Raw genomic sequence first — 21,062 nt, forward strand, 5'->3', positions numbered from 1 at the left:
CATAGACCTCCTCCACATGTTAGCCAATGGTTCTCTTACTGCTGTAAGGTACCGGGATGAAATCCTCAGAGCCACTGTCAGACCTTACGCTGGTGCATTGGGTCCTGGGTTCCTCCTGGTACATGATAATGCCCGGCCTCAGTGGCTAGAGTGTGCAGTTTTTAAATGCCAATGGCATTAATTGCCCTGGCCCTCACGTTCCCTAGACTTGAATACAATTGAGAACTCTTGAATATTATGTATCGGAGCATGTGATGCTGTGGTGATGAATTTCATGCTAGTTGGATCAGCCTGTAACTTTAGTTTTTTTACATAGATTTCTGGTGTAATTTTGAATCCAGTCCTCAATGTGTTGATGATTTTGGTTTCCATTAACTGTTGTTACATATAGAGTGTATATAAATAAAGATTTTTAAATTGAAATTTTCATTCATTGAGATCCAGTGTGTGATTTAAGTGTTTCCTTAATTTTTGGAGCAGTGTATCTGCAGGCACAAATACATACCTCAACATGATCATGATCAACTCAGATTTCCAATCTCTCCCATTCATTTTCAATGGAAGGTCATTTCTAAGATCAATAAGGCCTACAATCTGTCAGTATCAAAATTAAATAAAAAAACATTACAAAAAGAAATAAAACCATTTGACAAAAATAAATTAAATCAAAAACGGTGATATTGCATAACAATAGTTTTTTAAGCTATTTTTTTTTTTGACCGGGAACACCACAAGTGTGATTTTTATAATATTTTGTAAATAAAAGCTTTTCAAAACAAATTTCTTGATTAAACATTAGATCATGCTAGTGTGATAAACGGTGCAACATTTTGTTCATGTTTTATTTAATATTGATAAAATTATCCTCAAATAACACTTTTTTCACTCAAAAATTGATGTACGCAAGCTCAGATGAATGAGGCCTACAATGAATCGGTTCCAAAAATCAACACAAAACCAGTCCTAATTGAAAGAAAACAATCTGACAAAAAGATTGATACCAATATTAGGTGATAATATTGCATAACAAGATATTTAAAAGCTATTTTTTGAATAACATTAAAAAAGTTTAATGAAAATTAACAATTTTTGTGGTGAAAGTAGTTATGCCCTGTGTAAACAAAGTCAGTAAATCTTAGTCTAATGCGATAACATTAAGTAACTTTTTCAGGAAAATTCTCTCTGGGTCGAAATGACCCGAGCACAACCTGAGGGTTAAACATTAAAGTAATCAAATTAAATATAAAACCAATGCTATTTGCCACTGCCAGGGCATTAACGTTTTTGTAGAAAATATTTTATAGTTTCTTCTTATCATAACATTATAACAGGCACCTTCCGAGTAGAGACCTGCACTATCGTGGGACCCAACGCAACAGAGTGTGGCATGGGACAACACTTGATGGGGATGCGGGTGGGTAGAGAATCGTGTGTGGGATGCAGGAGAATAAGGGTGTACTCACACTAGGCAATCTTAACTGTGCCCGAGGGCTTTTGACCCCAAAAGCCTGGTTCGTTTGACTAGTTATCGCTCCATGCTGTGCTCAGGCGTGGTTCATTTAGCCATCTCTGGCCCGGTTGGATAAGGTGGGCCAGAGCAAGGTTCAGTTGGGCTCGGTTTCAGTACGCATGTATTGTGAGCGCTAAATGATACGTGCAACATGATTGTGTGTACATTTCTGAGCAGGAAAAAAAGTGATAGATCTGTAAAGCAATATATTGTGAGAGGGTCATGTGTTACTGCGTCCCAAATGACTCAAAATAATGAACCACAAAGTTAACAAAACAATGCACTCCACTGTGCTGAGCGAGAACACTTCTCTGCTGTCTTCACGTGCTATCAGAAACTTCCTATCTCCCACTTATGAAGTGGCGATTTTGAGCATGTTGCATTCTTTTCTGTTAAAAGTAACAGTGAACAGTGGGTTGTGAATGTTGATGCTTAGCCTTAATATTTTTATCGTGAGCGCCATTCATGTGAGCTCTGCTGCAGTCTTAGGCCCACCCCAAATGCATTGGTTGAGACACTTGATGACGCCCATCCCAAGCCAGTAATGATCAACATCCCACCCCTCCTGTGACCCATGGCCTGTCTGTACTAGCACATTAACTTGCCCAGCCCTAATATATATATATATCATATAATATATATATATATATATATTATATATATATATATACATATATATCAAGTCAAGTCACTTTTATTGTCACATCACCACAGCACATGTGCCTTGGTGAGTAAAATTCTTGGGAGCGTGCTCCAGAAATTGCAGAAACAGTTAACATATAACCATACAGACTTCAACAGGTGAAAATGTGCAATATGCACATACATATAGTCAGTACACACAGTGTACTATTGAACATACTTACAGTTAGCACTACACATTTTACGCAACATGTACATACATACAGTTAGCACTACACATTATACACTATACACAGAATGTACATATTCTACATTATGTAAACATATATACGCATGAAAATATGCTAAGGTGCAACAGAGTGTACGTGGGCTGGATACAGAAATGTTATGGATGTGCATTGGATGGTATCCAGTGGTAGCAGGTAGATTATTGTATTAAATAGTTCGGTGTTAAACTGCTAAAGTTAAAGTTAAAGTGCAGTGTGTGGCATACCATATTGTGGAGTATGCTGTAAGGTGTATTAGATCAGACTGTTCATAAGTCTGATAGCCTGAGGGAAAAAGCTATCCCTCAGTCGGCTAGTGCGGGATCGGATACTGCAGAGACGTCTTCCTGAGGGCAGCAGAGAGAGCAGTCTGTGGGACGGATGGCTGGAGTCACTGATGATTCTCCGGGATTTCCTTATACACCGCCTGGTGTAGATGTCCTGGAGGGAGGGAAGCTCACCTCCAACAATGTGGCTGGCAGTTCGCACGACCCTTTTCAAGAGCTTTGTGTTTGCCAGCGGTGCTGTTTCCAAACCAGGCAGTGATGCAGCCCATCAGGATGCTCTCCACAGTGCAAGTGTAGAATGATCTGAGAATGCTGTGGCTCATTCCAAACTTCCTCAGCCATCTCAGGAAGAAGAGGCGTTGATTTGCCTTCTTCAGCACTGCATCAGTGTGTGTAGACCAGGTGAGATCTTCACTGATGTTAACGCCGAGGAACTTGAAGCTGCTTACCCGCTCCACAGGTGTCATGTCGATGGTGATGGGTTTGTGTTCTCTGCTCTGTCTCCTGAAATCCTCAACCAGCTCCTTGGTCTTGTCGATGTTGAGTGAGAGATGGTTCTCCTGACACCATTTAGTCAGGGTGCTCACCTCCTCTCTGTAGGCCGTCTCATCGTTGTCGGAGATCAGGCCTATCACTGTTGTGTCATCAGCGAATTTGATGATGACGTTGGAGCTGTGTATGGCTGTACAGTCATGTGTGTACAGGGAGTACAGGAGCGGGCTGAGGACACAGCCCTGAGGAGCACCACTGTTGAGGGTCAGCGGGGATGAAATGTTGTTGCCCATTCTGACCACCTGACTTCTGCCTGCTGGGAAGTCCAGGATCCAGCTGCACAGAGATCTGTTTAGTCCCAGAGTCTGGAGCTTCGCAACAAGTGTGGCAGGCACTACTATGTTAAATGCTGAGCTGTAGTCCACAAACAGCATTCTCACATAGGTGTTCTTATTTTCCAGGTGGGAGAGAGCAGTGTGTTGGGGAAAGCAATAGCATCGTCTGTAGAACGGTTGCTGCGATATGCAAATTGTAGCGGATCCAATGACGAGTCTCTCAAAACACTTCCTGAAGATGGGTGTGAGAGCAACGGGCCTCCAGTCATTCAAGCATGTGATTTTATTTTTCTTTGGTATGGGCACAATAGTGGATTTTTTGAAGCACGAGGGAACCACAGACAGACAGAGGGAGAGGTTGAAAATGTCTGTGAAAACACTGGCTAGTTGGAACGCGCATGCACACGGCCTGGGATGCCATCAGGACCCGCAGCCTTGCGGATATTCACCCGTCGGAAGGATCGGGTTACATCTGCGACAGAGACAGAGAGTGCACTCACATCTTCAGCAGCAGCTGTGGGAGTGCTCTCTGTGTGGGCGGTGCTGTGAGCCTCGAAACAAGCATAAAAGTTATTAAGCTCATCCAGTAGAGAGGCGGCAATGTTCACAGTAGCTGGTTTATTCCCTTTAAAAATCTGTGATGTTATTGATTCCCTGCCACAGGCCTCTTGCATCGTTGGTGTTGAATTGTTCTTCAACTTTGTTTTTGTATTGTCTTTTTGCAGCTTTGATGGATTTCCTGAGATCGTAACTGGCTTGTTTGCGATCATCAGCGTTTCCGGATTTAAAAGCGGATGTCCGCGCTGACAAGGCTGCTCGAACATCGCTATTAATCCACGGTTTTAGTTGGGGTAGATGTGGATTGTTTTTGTCGGCACTACATCTTTTACACACTTCCTTATGAAACACGTTACAGTTTCTGAGTACGCATCTATGTCGTCATCAGGCGCTGCCCGGAACATGTCCCAGTCCACGTGATCAAAACAGTCCTGTAGTATAGCGTCTGAGTGGTCCGACCAGCATTGAATTATCCTGAGGGCGGGTGCTTCCTGTTTCAGTTTCTGCCTATAAGCAGGCAGCAGCAGAATGGAAGAGTGATCCGATTTGCCAAAAGGTGGGCGTGGGAGAGATTTGTAGGCGTCCCGGAAAGGAGAGTAGCAGTGGTCCAGTGCACGATCACCACGGGTGTTGATGGTGATGTGTTGTAAATATTTCTAAGCTATTGTTCTGAAGTTGGCTTTGTTAAAGTCCCCCATAACAATAAACGCTGCATCTGGGTACACGGTTTCCTGCTCACTTATATTCCCACACAGTTCCTTGAGTGCCTGGTCTGTGTTGGCTTGAGGGGGAATGTAAACAGCTGTGATTATGACCGCTGTAAATTCCCTCGGTAGCCAGAATGGTCGACACAGAAGCATCTGAAATTCCAGATCGGGGAGCAGAAGGATTTAATAGAGTGTAGGTTCCTTTCATCACACCACGAGTTGTTGATAAATAAACAAACGCCCCCACCTCTGCTTTTCCCTGTGAGCTCTTTCGTTCTATCCGAGCGGTGCACGGAGAACCCCGTAAGCTCGATGGCTGAGTCTGGAACCACTGCAGACATCCAGGTTTCAGTGAGGCAAATAATGCAGCAGTCCCTTGTTTCTCGTTGGTATGAGATACGTGCCCGCAGTTCGCAAAGTTTATTGTCCAGTGACCGAACGTTAGCCAGCAAAATGGATGGGAGAGGAGGTCGGAGGGGACGACGTCTGAGTCTGACAAGGACGCCTGCTCTCTTCCCTCTTTTCCGGCGGCGTTTCCTCGGTTGCGCCCGTGCAGCCCAGACAAAGGGCTCTGATGCGGTGTCTGTAAACAAAGCGACAGCGTTCAAGAACTCAAAGTCCAGTTTGCGTTCCGCAACGTAGGAACCAATGTTTAGAAGCGTGTGCCTGTCGTAGACAGTTATACAAACAACATCCAACACGTTGAACAACAAAAAAAAAAACAAGTAAAACAAACGAAAAACTGCAAAGTTTACTCGGAGCTCGCAACACGGCCGCCATGCTCGGCACCATCTTGGGTATTCCATATATATATGTATGTGTATATATATATATATATATATATGTATGTATGTAAGTTTTTGTTTACATAATGTGTATAATGTGCATATTTATTATGCATATATAAATACAAACACATGCATGTACATATTTTAAGATATATATTTATATACAATATAAAATATAAGAATATAAATTTATACATGTAAATACATGTAAATAGTTTGAAAATATTTACTATATGTGTGTGTATTTATACTTACATAATAAATATACACAGTACACATACATATATTATGTAAATAAAAACTTTTATTTTGGATGTGATTAATTGCGATTAATCGTTTGACGGCACTAATATATATACAGTATATATATCTGACGTTGAGTGGCTTAACAAAAGGAATACGACAACTGTAGCCAAATTCCTTGACACATCTGTGTGTGGTGGCTCTTGATGCCTTGACCCCAGCCTCAGTCCATTCCTTGTGAAGTTCACTCAAATTCTTGAATCGATTTTGCTTGACAATCCTCATAAGGCTGTGGTTCTCTTAGTTGGTTGTGCATCTTTTTCTTCCACACTTTTTCCTTCCACTCAATTTTCTGTTAACATGCTTGGATACACCACTCTGTGAACAGCCAGCTTCTTTGGCAATGAATGTTTGTGGCTTACCCTTGTGAAGGGTGTCAATGATTGTCTTCTGGACAACTGTCAGATCAGCAGTCTTCCCCATGATTGTGTAGCCTGAACCAAACTGAGAGACCATTTTGAAGGCTCGGGAAACCTTTGCAGGTGTTTTGAGTTGATCAGCTGATTGGCATGTCACCATATTCTAATTTGTTGAGATAGTGAATTGGTGGGTTTTTGTTAAATGTGAGCCAAAATCATCATAATTAAAAGAACCAAAGACTTAAACTACTTCAGTCTGTGTGCACTGAATTTATTTAATACACGAGTTTCACAATTTGAGTTGAATTACTAAAATAAATTAACTTTTTCACAACATTTTAATTTATTGAAAAGCACCTGTATATATATATATATATATATAATATATATATATCTATATATATATACACACACACACACACACACACCACACGCACACACACACACACACACATATATATATATAGATATATATATATATATATATATATATATATATATATATATATATATATATAAACATTTTTAATATTAATATATTGCATTTTTTAATATGCAAAACTGTTGCTCAATTATAGCATTGGGTGTTTGCTTTCATGTTATGAATGTGGCACACCTATCAAAATGGCATGTTTTAAAAGGAGGGGTAAAAAAGAGGATAGAAAATAGCCATTACTTCTAAATGCCTGTGTTTTTTGATGTGAAAATCTTGCCAACATTATAAGTGGACCGCAAAAACCATTTAAAAAATAAAACATAAATACATACATACATATGCAGTTTTTGACCCCTTTATTGTAAAAGATTTATTATTGGTTCACTTGCAGAGGCAGGGAATTGACAAGAACAGACAAAAAGGAGTATGAAAATATTTAGGTGCTTTTATTTGTGTTATCTTTGAGTTACATGTGGTTTTGATGACAGAGATGAATTAAGAGAAAGTAAAAGAAAAACGCAAGAAAATAGGACTTTGGAATGGAGGAGTAAACGGGGTGAGGGAGTAAAAATAAAGATGTTTTCTTTTGTTTATTTTTCTCATCCTCACTTTGTTATCCTCTGTGTCTTCTCTTTGTGCTCAATGTCTTTCTTTCTTAATATTTCTGTCTCTCCAAGAAAACAAATGGAAGACATTGATAAAGAGGGTGGCACTCTGTTACAGAGATGCACCATCTCTTTAAATATTTCCAATGCTTATCCATTTATGAAAGGAAACAATGGCAGAGAGAACAGAGAGATTGTGATTTTGTGATTTTAGAATATTTTATTGAAAATAATCACATTAGCTCCATATGACTCACATTCAGACAGCCCAAATTCTATCAGACCTCCAGTTTAGACATATTTCTTGAAGAGGACAGATAGACCATGGGGAGACTGAAAATGTAACAAGATGTTGTGGTAATGAGAGGAGGAAGAGAGATGGTTGATGGACTGAGATTATTCTTCCTCTTTCTCCTCTCCATGTGTGATGACATAGCAGATGTTCTTGTAGTCTACGTTGCCAGCCACATCTGGAGGGAAGGCAGCCCAAAGATTTTTCATCTAGAAGAAAATAATCAGAAGATATTAAATAATTATTCAATAAATGGTTTAATGCTTTGTAAATGGTTTAATGCTTTGGAAAAAAAAATCCATATGTCTCCATATATGGCTCAGTTCACTCCTTCAGTGTAGAGCGCTTTTCATAATACACATTCAGTATGTTTACATGCACAATTTTTGTTTCAATCAGACTGAATTCATTCCAATTGATCAATCTGAATGTAGTGTTTACATGAATGCAAAATAAAGTGATCGGGTTGATGTGTGCATTTTTATGTCACAAATTTCAAATCGGAATAGATTTTTTTTTTTTAATTTTTACATGTGCACACTGCACAAATATAGAGTTTCTCACAGTTTGCACACAATAACCACTCTCCTACACGGTTTCTTCATTTGTTTTTAACAGCAGAAATAATATTTATAAATTTCTGGATAAATATACATATAAACCACTGTGCTGTGCTGCTCATATTTATCACGCAGTAAAAATGCCCATCCCTGTGGCCAAAACGGGTTGCCTGTGGATGAGAATCCGAAACAAGGACTGGTGGGAGGTTGTCCTGCTCCTCTTCACAGACGTCAAGTGAAAGGAGGGTTTTAAAAAGACAGAACACGCATTTATACATCACTTTATTCAAAAAGAAGAACCGCTCGTTCTGCACGTCATATGTCATTACGCTATTTCTGCGTCATTGCACATGCGCAGTCCTTTCAGTTTCGGGGTTCAATAAATTCGCTAAATTTAAATTCATGTACATTTTGAGATTATAAAATGTATTTATAAAAATTATATTAGAATTTATAAAAATGTATCACATTTATCAGTTTGGAGCTGGGCAATAATGTAATTGTATGTCTAAGAGATATTTTTCACTTTTATCACAAACAAACCTGCACAATTAGAATTTTTTCATGGCGGTTAGCACTAATGGTAGGGGGATAATTACACATACATGAAGCTTAAAGTATGAGAAACTGTAACTGTGGTTCCTGAATTAGCAAACACCACTAATTAAAATGAATACAACTGCAACTAACCTCCTCAGCGGTAAATCTGTCACACTGGGTGGTCAGGAGTTCCTCAAGGCTAGAAAATAAAATAAAATGTTACATTCTTGAAATGGCTTTCACCCATAGTTGTTTATTCATTCTCTAGTGTGAACACCAATAGGTCAGGATACTTCCAATCCCTTCTTGATGGTGCCTGTAGCCTCAGGGTCCAGGACTTTGAAAGCACTCAAGATAACATCCTCAGGATCAGCGCCTAAATGAACAGTTTGATGAATAAATGTTGTGAATTCTTGATCTGAATGCTTGATGTGAGATGTCAACACTTCAATTATACAATATAAATATAAAACAATATTTTATTTTATTTTATTTATTTTTTTATTTTTTTGAAAAATGTGCTGCCATAAATCTAAGATATCTGATGTTTCCAGGGCACTGCTATGCAGAGATTGTTCTGGGTGGCTGCTTACTCAAGTCAAAAGTGCCAATGTAAAAGTATTTATGATATTCTGATCACTAGATATGATTTAGGATTCTCCTTCATTGTAAGTAAGTTTAAGTCTAAAGGTGCTGCTTTGCACTTTTGTCATCGAGCTGTAGCTCAAACAGTGAAGCATGGTGCTATCAACACCAAGGTCATAGCTTTGATCCTAAAGAAATTCTTGAACTAGATTAAATCTTTATCTTTAAAGCACTGTAATAAAAGTGTAATAAAAGTGTCTCCCAAATGCATGTAAATGTCCAAGCAAGTTAGAGTTATGTGTTCAGATAAAGTTTACAAAGTTTAATACTTAACCCTAAACCAAAAGTATTAGCAACAGGCATTACAAGAATAAACTAATCCAGAAAAGATTTGGACTCACCCTTCAGCTTCTCACCAAACATGGTGAGGAAGACAGTGAAGTTGATGGGGCCACTAGCCTCTTTGACCATGGCTTCCAGCTCCTCGTTTTTCACATTTAGCTGACCCATGGAGGCCAGCACATCTCTCAGATCATCCTTGCTGATAATACCATCCCTGTTCTGATCGATGATTGTGAAAGCCTGTTTGTTTTCGAGAGTGTTAGACATTTAATTAACTTCAGGTTATCAGGTCTTGTTGTTTTCCTGCAGAACACCTATAAAACTTGAGATGACATCTGAGACCAAGAAGTATCTTGGCAGCTGCTGCCCACTTGTCTTTCTAAGCTGTTGAAAGGTCATGGAATGTAAAATAAGACTGGGGATATTTAAAGGGGGGGGGTTACATTTGCCAGGCCCAAGTAATCTCTTTACCAACCCTCCTTACTACTTACAATAGCTATAAAACTGTAAGTGTATGTATAAATGGTAAGTATAGTTAACGCTCATGCCATTGTTTATTGAACATAAAACCAATACTACACATTGTGATTACTTTCTTCCAGTGGTTTAATAGTTCTAAAATCAACCACTTTCTGAGTTACTAGTTAACACACAGAAATTTGCAACCTAAAATTTCAAGGTTTTCAAACTCATGAGCATGGGAGGATGTAATTAATGACTTACATTTAAAGGAACTTAAGAGGATAGTTTTAACATTAATCAACATCAGCAATGTATTGCACTTAGGTTTAGCAGAGATTTACCTCCTTGTTACTCCTGGATCTGGCTCTGCTCAAACATGGAGAAGACATTAGAGCTGCCGCCCTCTGCCTCGCTGCCTCTCTTGGCCTTCTTGGGTGCCTAGAGGGAAAAAACATACACAAAAAAATGAAACAATATGCTAAAATATTTTGCTGCTCAAAATGTAACAAAATGTATCTATCTATCTATCTATCTATCTATCTATCATCTATCTATCTATCTATCTATCTATCTTATATTATTTATCTGTCTATCTATCTGCTATCTATCTATCTATCGCCACAGATTAATCTCTCCATCAAATGATAAAGCGTGTTCAGTCAATTATTGTCATAATAAAAAAAAACAGGTGTGTGTGTGTGTGTGTGTGTGTGTGTGTATATATATATATATATATTCTATAGCTATATATATATATATATATTCGTCTATTATTATTATATTATTATTATTTATTATTATTATTATTCTTTTTTGTTTAAAAAAAAAAAAAACACTCCACATCACTCACAGAGTTTTTGCAGTGCGCTTAAAAGAGGGGAAGTATACACCACACTGATGTAGACTGACATCTTCGTAGTTCCCTTCTGGGGTCTTATATACCAGCATGAGTGTGCTACACTTTAGCCTGAACATCAGGTTTAGGAAAGTGAGAGCTGGTGAAAAGTACAAAAGAGGAGGTATATGGGGGTGCTTTGGTTGTCACTTTTCATTCCCAAATAGGATTTGCACACGCCTTGGAATGAGGTGAATTTTCAGTCCAGTAATTTACTGGCAATAGGTTGTTGGTTTTGACTAGGAGTCGTACAAATATGGCAAGCCAAACGAAATTGTTGCTGCCTTGACTTAGGGCTCAGGTTCTTTTCATATTATTGACTCTGTCTTGTTAAGACTGAACAGGTACCAGAAAGAAACATTCTTATTATCAGTGATGAAAAAAAGCTGCTTAATATTCTAAGCATTTTATTTTATCATGTAACTAAGACCCCAAACAAGATATTGTGAGTTAGTGTTATTCACCTATCAAAAGATTTCTACACTATTGAGCCTTCTTTATTATAGCCATACATTACTACTATTACAGTTAATGAGGATTTGGTGGAGTTTGAAATTTATAAGACCTTTTTTAAAGGAGTAGGGATAGCTTAAGGTCTAAAAGTGTTCAGCAATATTCTTCATAATCTACTGAAATATCCAATATATATAAATATAACACAGTCTTGTGTGTCAGTAAGAAAAGCTTTTTCTTTGCACATACAGTGCAAATATATAATGTAAATATAATGACATATCCTGCTAATACCTCTATCAGTCTTGAAAGTAAAATATTACTATATATGTAGCTTATATTAGCTTACATATAAGTAATGTAGCTGATCTATTTATGATAGATTGTTTTGTTTCCCTACATAACATTTTTTGTGTTTCTATGTTTTTCACTCCTCTTGTAATACTGGGTAAGTCACTAACTGTAAAAACATAAATAAATGTAAATAAATCTGTTGTTGTTGAACATTAAAAAATGTAAATTAGTTAAGATTGCTGTAAACAGTTGCTAACTACCAACGCATTGACTATGGGCAAGTGATAAAGGTGCTGTATTTTATGGTATATCTATATTGATAAATGTCTGAATGCAAAGGCAAGTTTGATGACTAAACTATTTTTCAAGTACTGGGACTCTAATATTGGGGCGCTTATAGGCTACTGGTATAGGTCCAAAACAGGGTTCTGAAGCCCTCCCACTTCACACATATATGCATTCATAGCAGGACATTGATCAGGGTCCCAACACTGAAGGTATGTATTCACAAATACAGGGTTGTGGGAAACTGACACTACTCTCTGCAGGGAGCTTGCTCTGGTGGGTCTTTTTTTATTTGTATTTCGGGTGACGGTGCTTATAGCTATTTGTTAGCCATAAAACATTTCTTAAAACTGTCTTCAGATTGCTTTGATATATTAAGTATTTATGCTAGACAGTAATAAAAATAACTCTTTGGGGGGGGGAACTCTCCAGAAAAGCAGGCAAAGAGCCCTTCCTTTAAAATCACAGCCATACAGTCACAGCATCGCAATATCTCAGAATAGGCGGCAGTTTTTGCTATCCCAATCGCTGCATTCGTTACCTAATGCTGCGTTCCGACAGGTTTTTGAGAACGTAATCATTGACTTCAAATCATGACTTTGTATAGCGTTCCAGGCAAGTCATGCCAAACAAGCCTGAACGCAAGAAATGTAGCTAGATTATTTAGTTTTATTGCCAAACGTTATATTGTTTTAACGAAAACAGCTGATCTCCGAGATCAGGGAACGCTTTGTCTGCGTTCAGCTTGAGGGGTTGATGGAGATAGCAAGCTGCAAAAACACTGTTCTTCTCGAAGAGGTGCTATCCAGAGTTCTTTGTGCTCTTGAGACGAAAGTTTGGACGAGCAAAAGACCGACACGAGGAACAAAGAACGCGGGGGAAGAAGCCTTACATAAAAAGGATAAAGAGGGCGCCACAAACTTGGGCATCATTGCCGGGTAAGTTGAGTTTTATTTTAGCGGACAACTATAGTAGTAAAAGATAGGTATAATAAAGGCTAGATGTTTGGGCCAGCACTCGCATTTGTTGCGGACATATAACACGGGGGGAGCTAGCTCGCTCATAGGTAGTATAGGATGCTTCAATGGTTGCATGCACATTTTAAATCAACAATAACGTGCTCCATTTTATACCGATTTTCAAAACCGTTTGGTTTGTATATAAACGTTAGAGCTGAACCCTGTGACAACTTAGGGTGGCCATTCGTGCCAGTTCCCGCACAGGACACACCCGAAACATGTTTTCAGGTGCGTTCTCAGACAGTCGCGTTGGGTCGAGCTCGCATACCCAGTCCATCGAGGTTCTCACATTTCATTTAAAAATACATTCGCAAATTAAGATTTATTTCTTTAAGACATAAAGCATTGGAGTTTCATTTTTTACCTTGAAATGTAACGGTTGCTTTTCTGAAATTGAACCCGAAATATTAAACCTTGATGAACGTCTGAGGGTCAATTATTTTGGACTCCTTTCGTTGGTTGTAGGTTGTCCGGCATTTTAACAGTTGGTCACGTCTGTAAGTTACACAACGTCGTTTGAAAACTTTTGTTTCCAGCCAATGTAACGTTATGTGTGCAGCTATTAAAAGCGTTTGTTCTATCAATGGTACAGGAAGCTGTAAGGCGCCTTCCAATCGGGGGCGAACACAACCCCACATAAAATATTGATCCACAAAACTGGGTATGGGACTGCTGGTTTTTATGCTATGTTTATATTTGGCCTTGGTGGGCCATGCCTGTTATGGGGGTTTTACATATTCCTTTTAACTGTATTTAATGACACACTTCTCTCTTTCCACACAAGAATAAGTTTGCCTCTAAACCAAAGACAGTCATGATTAATCAGCTAGGAGGAATTGAAATCAACTTTTGCAGATGCAGGACCCTGAGTGTATACAAGGTTAACTTTTAAAAATGTTTTTGTTTAACAAGTGTTTAATGTCAATAATGTGTAGTCTCTTATGTTTTGTCCCATTCTTATGATTTCTCTAGTGTAGTTTCTGTAACTTATCTGCAGTTTCTTGTATTCAGCGTTTGGCCAAGACATACTTTGGAAACACTTCGGAGAAAGTACAGTTTGTCAGAAAAATAGCCCGCAAAGCCAGAAAAAGTTCCCAGCTAAAAGAAGATTGCCCATTAAAACAGGAGCTTAAAACCGACCAAAGGAAAAGACGGGGGGGTAGTGTTAGAAAATTCATCAACTTGTGCGTTTTAAATGGAGATAGTTCACCCATAAATTGAAAAAATTCTGGTATTTTCTTTCTGATAACCACAAAAGAAAACTATTTTTAGGAATGTTTGAAATCAAAACTGATCATGAGCTCCAAGCACTTCCATAGTATTTTTTTTTCTACTTTAAAAGTCAATGGGGCTCATGAATTGTTAGGATTATAAAACATTCCATCTTTTGTGGTTATCTGAACAAAGCACAATTTACGGTTTTGTAACAACATGATGAGTGAAGTACATTGACAGAATTTTCATTTTCGAGTGAAACTATTCCTTTAAGTTGATACATTTCTGGGGTGGTTTTAGTGGTTAAACACATGTGTGTTTTTGCAGTTGCCTGGATTCCAGGGTACAAGGTTGTTCAACACCGAGGCAGAGAGAGAGCTTTGGCAGACTCTGCAACAGTGGAAGCTGCTGTCTGACGAAGGAGGATGCCCATGGTTGATGGCAGGCCAGTGTGGATTGTGAGGTCTCCATCTCAACAGGAAACACTAATTGTCAGAAACTTGTGAGGCGCTTCAGCGCAGGAGTGGACGGGCAGGGGACAGGCTGAACACTATTTGCATCATCCACGTGTTAAGCTGATGGGAAAGGAAAATGGACATGAGGGACCTTCCTTTAGATCAAACTTTAACTAAACTGCGCTAGGTTTGGCAATCTTAATAATTGCACCACAAAACGTGAACACTTTCACTTATTCTCTTCTATGTTATCTTATTCTTTTGTATAACTTATTAGGTTAGAGTTATTTATTTGCAATATTCTGCAATATATGTTATTTTAATATTGTTATGTTGGCTGTGTTTGGTACATTTTAAATACTTTGTGCTGTGTGTACATTATTAAGTAGTTTATTTAGTTTTCTCTTCTGTTGTAACAGTACAATATGGCTTGTGATTGGTAAAAGTTTTATAAAAAGAGACTTGGATTTGTGTAAATATTATTTAGTTTATATCCGCTAACTGTTATAATATTGCTTTGTGTTTGGTTAAAATTATTAAAAAAAAAAAAAAAAAAGTACGTGTTTCACCTGAACGTTTTCCTATAGTTTTATTTATATAATTTAATGCTTTATTTATATAATTTAATGCGTAAAGGGTTTTGGTTTAATTTAAAAAAAAAAAGAAATTCTGAATCCATTTCTGTTTTCCATTTTTGAGGGGGTTGGGTTTAATAGTGGGGTGGGGTGGTTATGGTTTATTGAACATTAGCTGGACAAAACCAATCAAGGCACTATGCTCTTGACGGGCTTGGGTTGGCATAACGTGAAAACCGGGACCCAATCAAATACTAGTACAAGGAAATTGGACAGGTCACCTGTCCCAATAGTTGTCAGGAGTTTGGTGGTGTGTTTTGTTAAAAACAAAACCAATTCACTGTTTGAGGAAAAAAAAACACCAATTAAGGACAGCAGAGGTGTGTAAACGGTGTGAAGTGAAAGGGCTCTTGAGGTGTGAAAAAATGTCTCCTGACCAAAACCATTCTTCAGGGGATTACTTTGCCATGGCAACAAAATGGCCCTGCATATACCACGGGGATATCCATCCAGCACGATACATCCGAATTGCGTATCCATTACGGGAGTTTCCTAACTTGGTGGAATTAGAAGTTTACCCTCAGTGGAACTAGTAGATACTTCGAAAATCAGTGGAGTATACAGGAGTTTCCTAGTACGGATACACAACTTTTCATGGCAGTGACGCTTCTGTGGGATGAGGGAAAGTGAGTGTTGCCACCTACAGGGGCGATTATTGAATTGCTTCTTACAGAGACGTGAAATTGTTCTGATTTTTTTACCCTTCAGGACTTTATCACTTTATGGGTAAGAATGATGAAGCATTATTTATAATGTATGTTATGATGAATATGATGCTATTCACATATATGGACATCAATTAAGATATTATTTTATATTTATATTAGTTGATATTATATAGATATTTTTGTATTTAACTTATGTACAGTATTGTGTGCAGTTAACAATGTGAGTGGTTGTAAATGATTATTCAATTACTAATCTTGATTGGATATTGATGATTCTTCACTGTGAATTGTGTCATGTTGTTTTAAATATTAATGGAGTTTGGAATACAATGTTGATTGCCTGACGAAGATCATACAATCGAAACGTTGCTATTAAATTTTTGTGTTTTGCAAGTTTGATATGTCTGCGGATTTTCTTGTTTTCCTAACATTAAAATGCCCACAAAGTAATTGGCCTTTGTAATTGCCTTCAATTTGTTTAAATCAACGTTAAAACCAAGTGGTGATCTGAAAAACCAACAGGTTCAAACACAACAACAGTCATCACCTTATTATGCCATGTTTTATCAATATAAAATCTGTTCTGTCTTTGCCCCACTAACCCTATTCTAAGATGCTTTAAACCCACCGTATATTGCCTAATCCCTATATTTATTTTCCTCCAAATTATCAAAATCAAATTTAAGTCTTTTATCATTTGTGACTAATACCACAACTTAACTCATTATGAGGTCCTCCCCATTCCTATCAATTTATAAAATCAAAGTACCAATTCCAGTCCCCTCTCAATGATAACACACACCTTGATCTCCAATTTTTTGAATAGCATTTTTTTAAGTTTCCATAAAAAAAAACTCCACCTGCTACAGACCCAAGATTTGGTGCATAAACATTTATAAGCACAAACACAGTTCCCTTATATTCTATATGCCACCACCCCCCCCCCCCCCCCCCCCCTAATTAATACTCTTCCCTTCTTCTACAACTAAATTATTTACAAGTCGTATATGTTTTTAGAACTAATATTTATGGCCTACACCAGAACTCAAATTGTCCATGGCTTTGCACACATTTCCTATCCCACCATCTCTCCCATTTCCGGACTCATTTTCTGTATTAGAATGTGTCAAAAAAAAAAAAAAAACACGATCTATCTTCTTACTTCTAAATAATTCTGACCACCATTGATCCAACTTATTTCCATCCCTACCCCATTTATATTTAAGGAGCCTGCTCTTAAAAACTCAGAAAAAGAGTGAAAAGACAAAGAATAGCCGACACCCTGTGTGTTTTAATCATTTTGTGAAGCGTTCGCCTTACTCTTTCTTACACTCGTTAAGATCTTGCCTTAACCGAACATCTTTTCTGCTTGCTAAGAAAACCTCTATGGCACTAACGTTTCTTTGTAACAAAGTCCATTGACACTATAAAATTTCCTTATGTCTGGGAAGAAATCTTTGACTTTCCACAGTCTTTCCACAAGGTTGCATCTTAGCAATAGTCATTTATTTCTTGACAGGGTTATATGTGTACTCCATTGATTTGTGAACCAATATCTGAAATTTCAAAGACATTATCATCATCTCCCATTTCAGACAGAATTAGTACACATTTTCAACACTGTTAAAATACTTCGAATCATACAGTGTGGCAACCATCTCAAACATTAATTGTTCCTTCGGCGACCATCATCGTTCATCACCCTACTGTTTCCCCATTTTAGATGCATCGGTTTGTCCAAAGAGAAATCTCTTTTTCCTCAATTATCATCTTTCTGATCATTTTACTGCAATTCAAATCCGCATTAACAACATTCCTTTCCTCTATTAATCTGAGTTCGTACTTTCTATGATTTGCATCATCAGTATTAATCTGGACATCTTCATTTGTTTCTGAACATCCTCAGCACGCAGCACATATGTTGCATGCTACCTCTTTCCTGCCTAATCCTGGGCTTTATGTGGGCACGCACATCCGCTATGCCCAATATTCCCACCACTCAAAGCATTTCCATGCTTGCCAGTATTAGCGTAAACCACATACATTTTTCCATCATGGACCAACTCTAAACGAAACATCCAAACTCTGGCTGAAAACTAAAAACCATCAAACACTTGCCCTCCTGGAAAGGACATAACGTGCTTCAAAAGCTTCGTTTCTGCATCTCAGTGGAATAGTTCTAATCCAGAGCACTCGCAAACTTCCCATATCTCGCTAACGCTCTTTCAATTTCCCTCATTATGAATGAAAGGGGAAGGGAAAGTTAGAACATGGTTGGCCCGTTACCAAGCGGTGAAAATGGTTTAAAAAAAATCTCCACCTTACACACAATTGCTTCGCTTATCGATCCGATAGTGCTAGTTCTTCCTACTTTACAAACATCACTACCGCCTTGTTCCATCCTCGATGCCGAAGACAATGTGGTTTCATATCGGATTAGTTCTCCACAGCACCAGTAAACACATCATCCTCACCGTCATGCCCTTGTGCAGGCACACAACTGATTGCTGTGACGGAGCGGGGACACAGGTGACACCACCACCTCCGCCGGCCCCGACGGGAGTGAGACGTCACTTCTACAGTTGCCGCATAAAAGTTCGTCAAATAATAAACAAAGTCTTTCTTCCTTGGTCAAAAAAAGTATTAAATTCTAAATAGAATTTAATTAATGTGCCCAGTATAACAAAGAAATATGAAATATGAAAACAAACAAAAAAACTCCCGTACTCCTCATGGAAACCCTCCCGCAACCCACCCCCCCCAAAACACTCCCAGCTGTGTGCACCGGAGAAGAGACGAGAGAGCGATGAAGAGAAGCAGGGCGACGCCAGGAACATTGTTAACTTACCGCTGCTTGAGAAAAATTGGTTTTGACACTTTGATGAATCCATTTTTAGAATCGTTTAGTAGATCGTTAGACGACAGAATTCACGATTCACATATATGAACAGATTTTTACGTTGCACCCCTAGTTTTCTCTTCTCTTCCTTAAAGGCAGCTAGAAATGCAGAACAAGCCAGCCAGAACATGGCCTCGCCCCCTTTGTTGGGTGTGTTCCCAGGTGCGGGGTTTTTGTAACTGGGTTTTGAAGTAATGGACACGGGCTGTAGCTGAGCTTGTTTAGTCCCCTTAACCAGCTGTTGTTTTGTGTAGACATTAGAAACTGCCAGAATTTAAAAGACGATATCTACGTTTGGACATTGAACGTTCAGCCGCATGGCAACTTTGACAGATATTGTTCTATGCTCAAAACAGCAAACATTACCCATTAACGAACGTTTCAAAAAGTGACATTGCCATCAACCACCCCCTTTTATTATTTTATTTGGTTTTTGTGTAGATTTAAGGAAAAGAAGAAATTAGGAAATTGGGAGGGAAAGAATAGAAGGAGGCAGCAGTGGTCTTGTTTGCCCCCCCATGTTGAGGGGAAGGAAAGTTCATCAGAATTGTACGTTCTTTGAGCATGTGTCATTATACCGCTGGATCACTGAAACGGCCAGCGATTCATCTGAGGGGCGTTTAACATCAATCTGTGCTGGAATTAATTATCCAAAGTAAAGGTTGGGAGAACACACTATTAATTAGCACAGTAACACAAAGCAAGATCGGTCTTTTTTATCAGACATTTAACTTGTAAGCACAACAACTACAATACTTCTCGTTTACTATGTAGTACATAATTAATGAGCCTTTTATCAGATAAATCTAAGACCATAATAAACTAAAATCAACACATAAGCACCACGCACTCACACATTCACACTAGTCTTAGTTGCAGGGAAGACAGATCCGAAATGTGAGGCTGGCGTGGTGAAGGAAGGACTGGAAAAACCATAGCGAGTGATGGTTCTTTAATGAAAAAATAACTACAACCCACCGGGAAAACACAAGACCATGGATGCTGGGAAGACCAAAATCCAAGATCGTGAAGGGGTAGGTGCTTTGCCTCTGGTCGACTTTGTCTAGGGGGTGGTTGAGCGGTGTGGTGAGGAAACATCCGGATGATGGACGCGTGACGGGGAAGGCAGCAGGAATGTGAGGATTGGGGCAAAGGAACTGATGGGGAGAGATTTATTAAGAGACATAAATAGCGCCGAAGGGGGTACGTATTGTGGCTGAGTGGAGTTGTGGGGGGAAGGTGCGTAGAGTGGGGAGGAGGGTTCCCGGAAAACACTGAACAGTCCAACGCAGACAACACTAACCCCGCCCAACAAACAGGTGTAAAAGCGACATGAAACAACGATTATTATCTCTCACAAACACAAGACCGTGAGACAAGCCAGTAGTATAAAGGGGGAAGGAGTATAAGAGTTTGACAGAGGTTTGTGATGACAATTACGGAGGAGGCGGCACAAAAAATAAATCAGTGCAGACAGGGCATGAATACACACAGACCCCTTCACCACAAACGTGCCAACACCCAGTAGATCCGCGGTTTCTCAACCGTGACTAGTACCCCCCCCTCTAAAAGCTCCTCTTGGGGTTCCCAGAAGAAGAGACCTACCTGCCTGATTTGTATTCATCAAGAAGGGGAGTGATCCAATATGTCCCTAGCAGTGGTTACCCAAACTCCTCGCCTCCGGACCGTAACCTTCCCAGTTTTCCACCAGGTACTGGGAATCCTCGTCCCTCGGTCCTCGGTCCAGATACGGATTAACCGAATAAGTCGGGTCCCCATCCTACGAGACGCTATGGCGGCGGGGGGGGGGGGGGAACCGGAGTGTGTCTGGCTTTTATTACGTGCATAAAAACAAGGGTGAATTTTTGGAACATGATAAAGGCGGGGTGTATCCTCCTGTACGATTTAGAGTTGGTTAGTTTGAGGCGGAACTTGTCACCGGAACTAATGATCTTGGTGATAGTGTTAAACAGGCACAATAAATTTGGGAGCTAAGTTATTAGAAAACGGTGAACGCCGGAGGAGGAAGGGTAGAAGGAGGGAATGTACGAATGGAGAAGAAGAGTGAAATGTTACTGTAGAAAGCCACACTTTGGACCCACTGACGGTTAAACGGGAGGCTTTGACCGGGTTTGTGGGTGGCTGATCGGGCCTTGGCATTAGGTGCGCTCCTCA

General features: G+C 39.1%; 1 protein-coding gene across 1 annotated transcript; it reads right to left on the minus strand.

Moving 5' to 3' along the window:
* Positions 1 to 7,113: 7,113 nt before the first annotated feature.
* LOC109098961 (myosin regulatory light chain 2, skeletal muscle isoform) lies at positions 7,114 to 10,502 on the minus strand. The gene is made up of 5 exons (XM_019112520.2): positions 10,411 to 10,502; positions 9,667 to 9,847; positions 8,978 to 9,056; positions 8,831 to 8,879; positions 7,114 to 7,789 (listed from the first exon to the last, which is right to left on the minus strand). Exons 1-5 carry the CDS (start codon positions 10,456 to 10,458, stop codon positions 7,685 to 7,687), a joined length of 462 nt encoding a protein of 153 aa, XP_018968065.2. The 5' UTR covers positions 10,459 to 10,502; the 3' UTR covers positions 7,114 to 7,684.
* Between the last annotated feature and the right edge of the window lie 10,560 nt (positions 10,503 to 21,062).

The sequence above is a fragment of the Cyprinus carpio genome, chromosome A9 (genome assembly GCF_018340385.1).
Source record: "Cyprinus carpio isolate SPL01 chromosome A9, ASM1834038v1, whole genome shotgun sequence".
Classification (NCBI taxonomy): Eukaryota; Metazoa; Chordata; class Actinopteri; order Cypriniformes; family Cyprinidae; genus Cyprinus; species Cyprinus carpio.

Coding starts and splice junctions, on each gene's coding strand:
- LOC109098961 (XM_019112520.2), bottom strand. CDS start 10,458: ATGTCTTCTCCATGTTTGAGCAGAGCCAGATCCAGGAGTAACAAGGAG. Junction 9,057..9,666: donor GTTTGGTGAGAAGCTGAAGG/GTGAGTCCAAAT, acceptor CTGTTCATTTAG/GCGCTGATCCTGAGGATGTT. Junction 7,790..8,830: donor ACAGATTTACCGCTGAGGAG/GTTAGTTGCAGT, acceptor ATTTTCTTCTAG/ATGAAAAATCTTTGGGCTGC.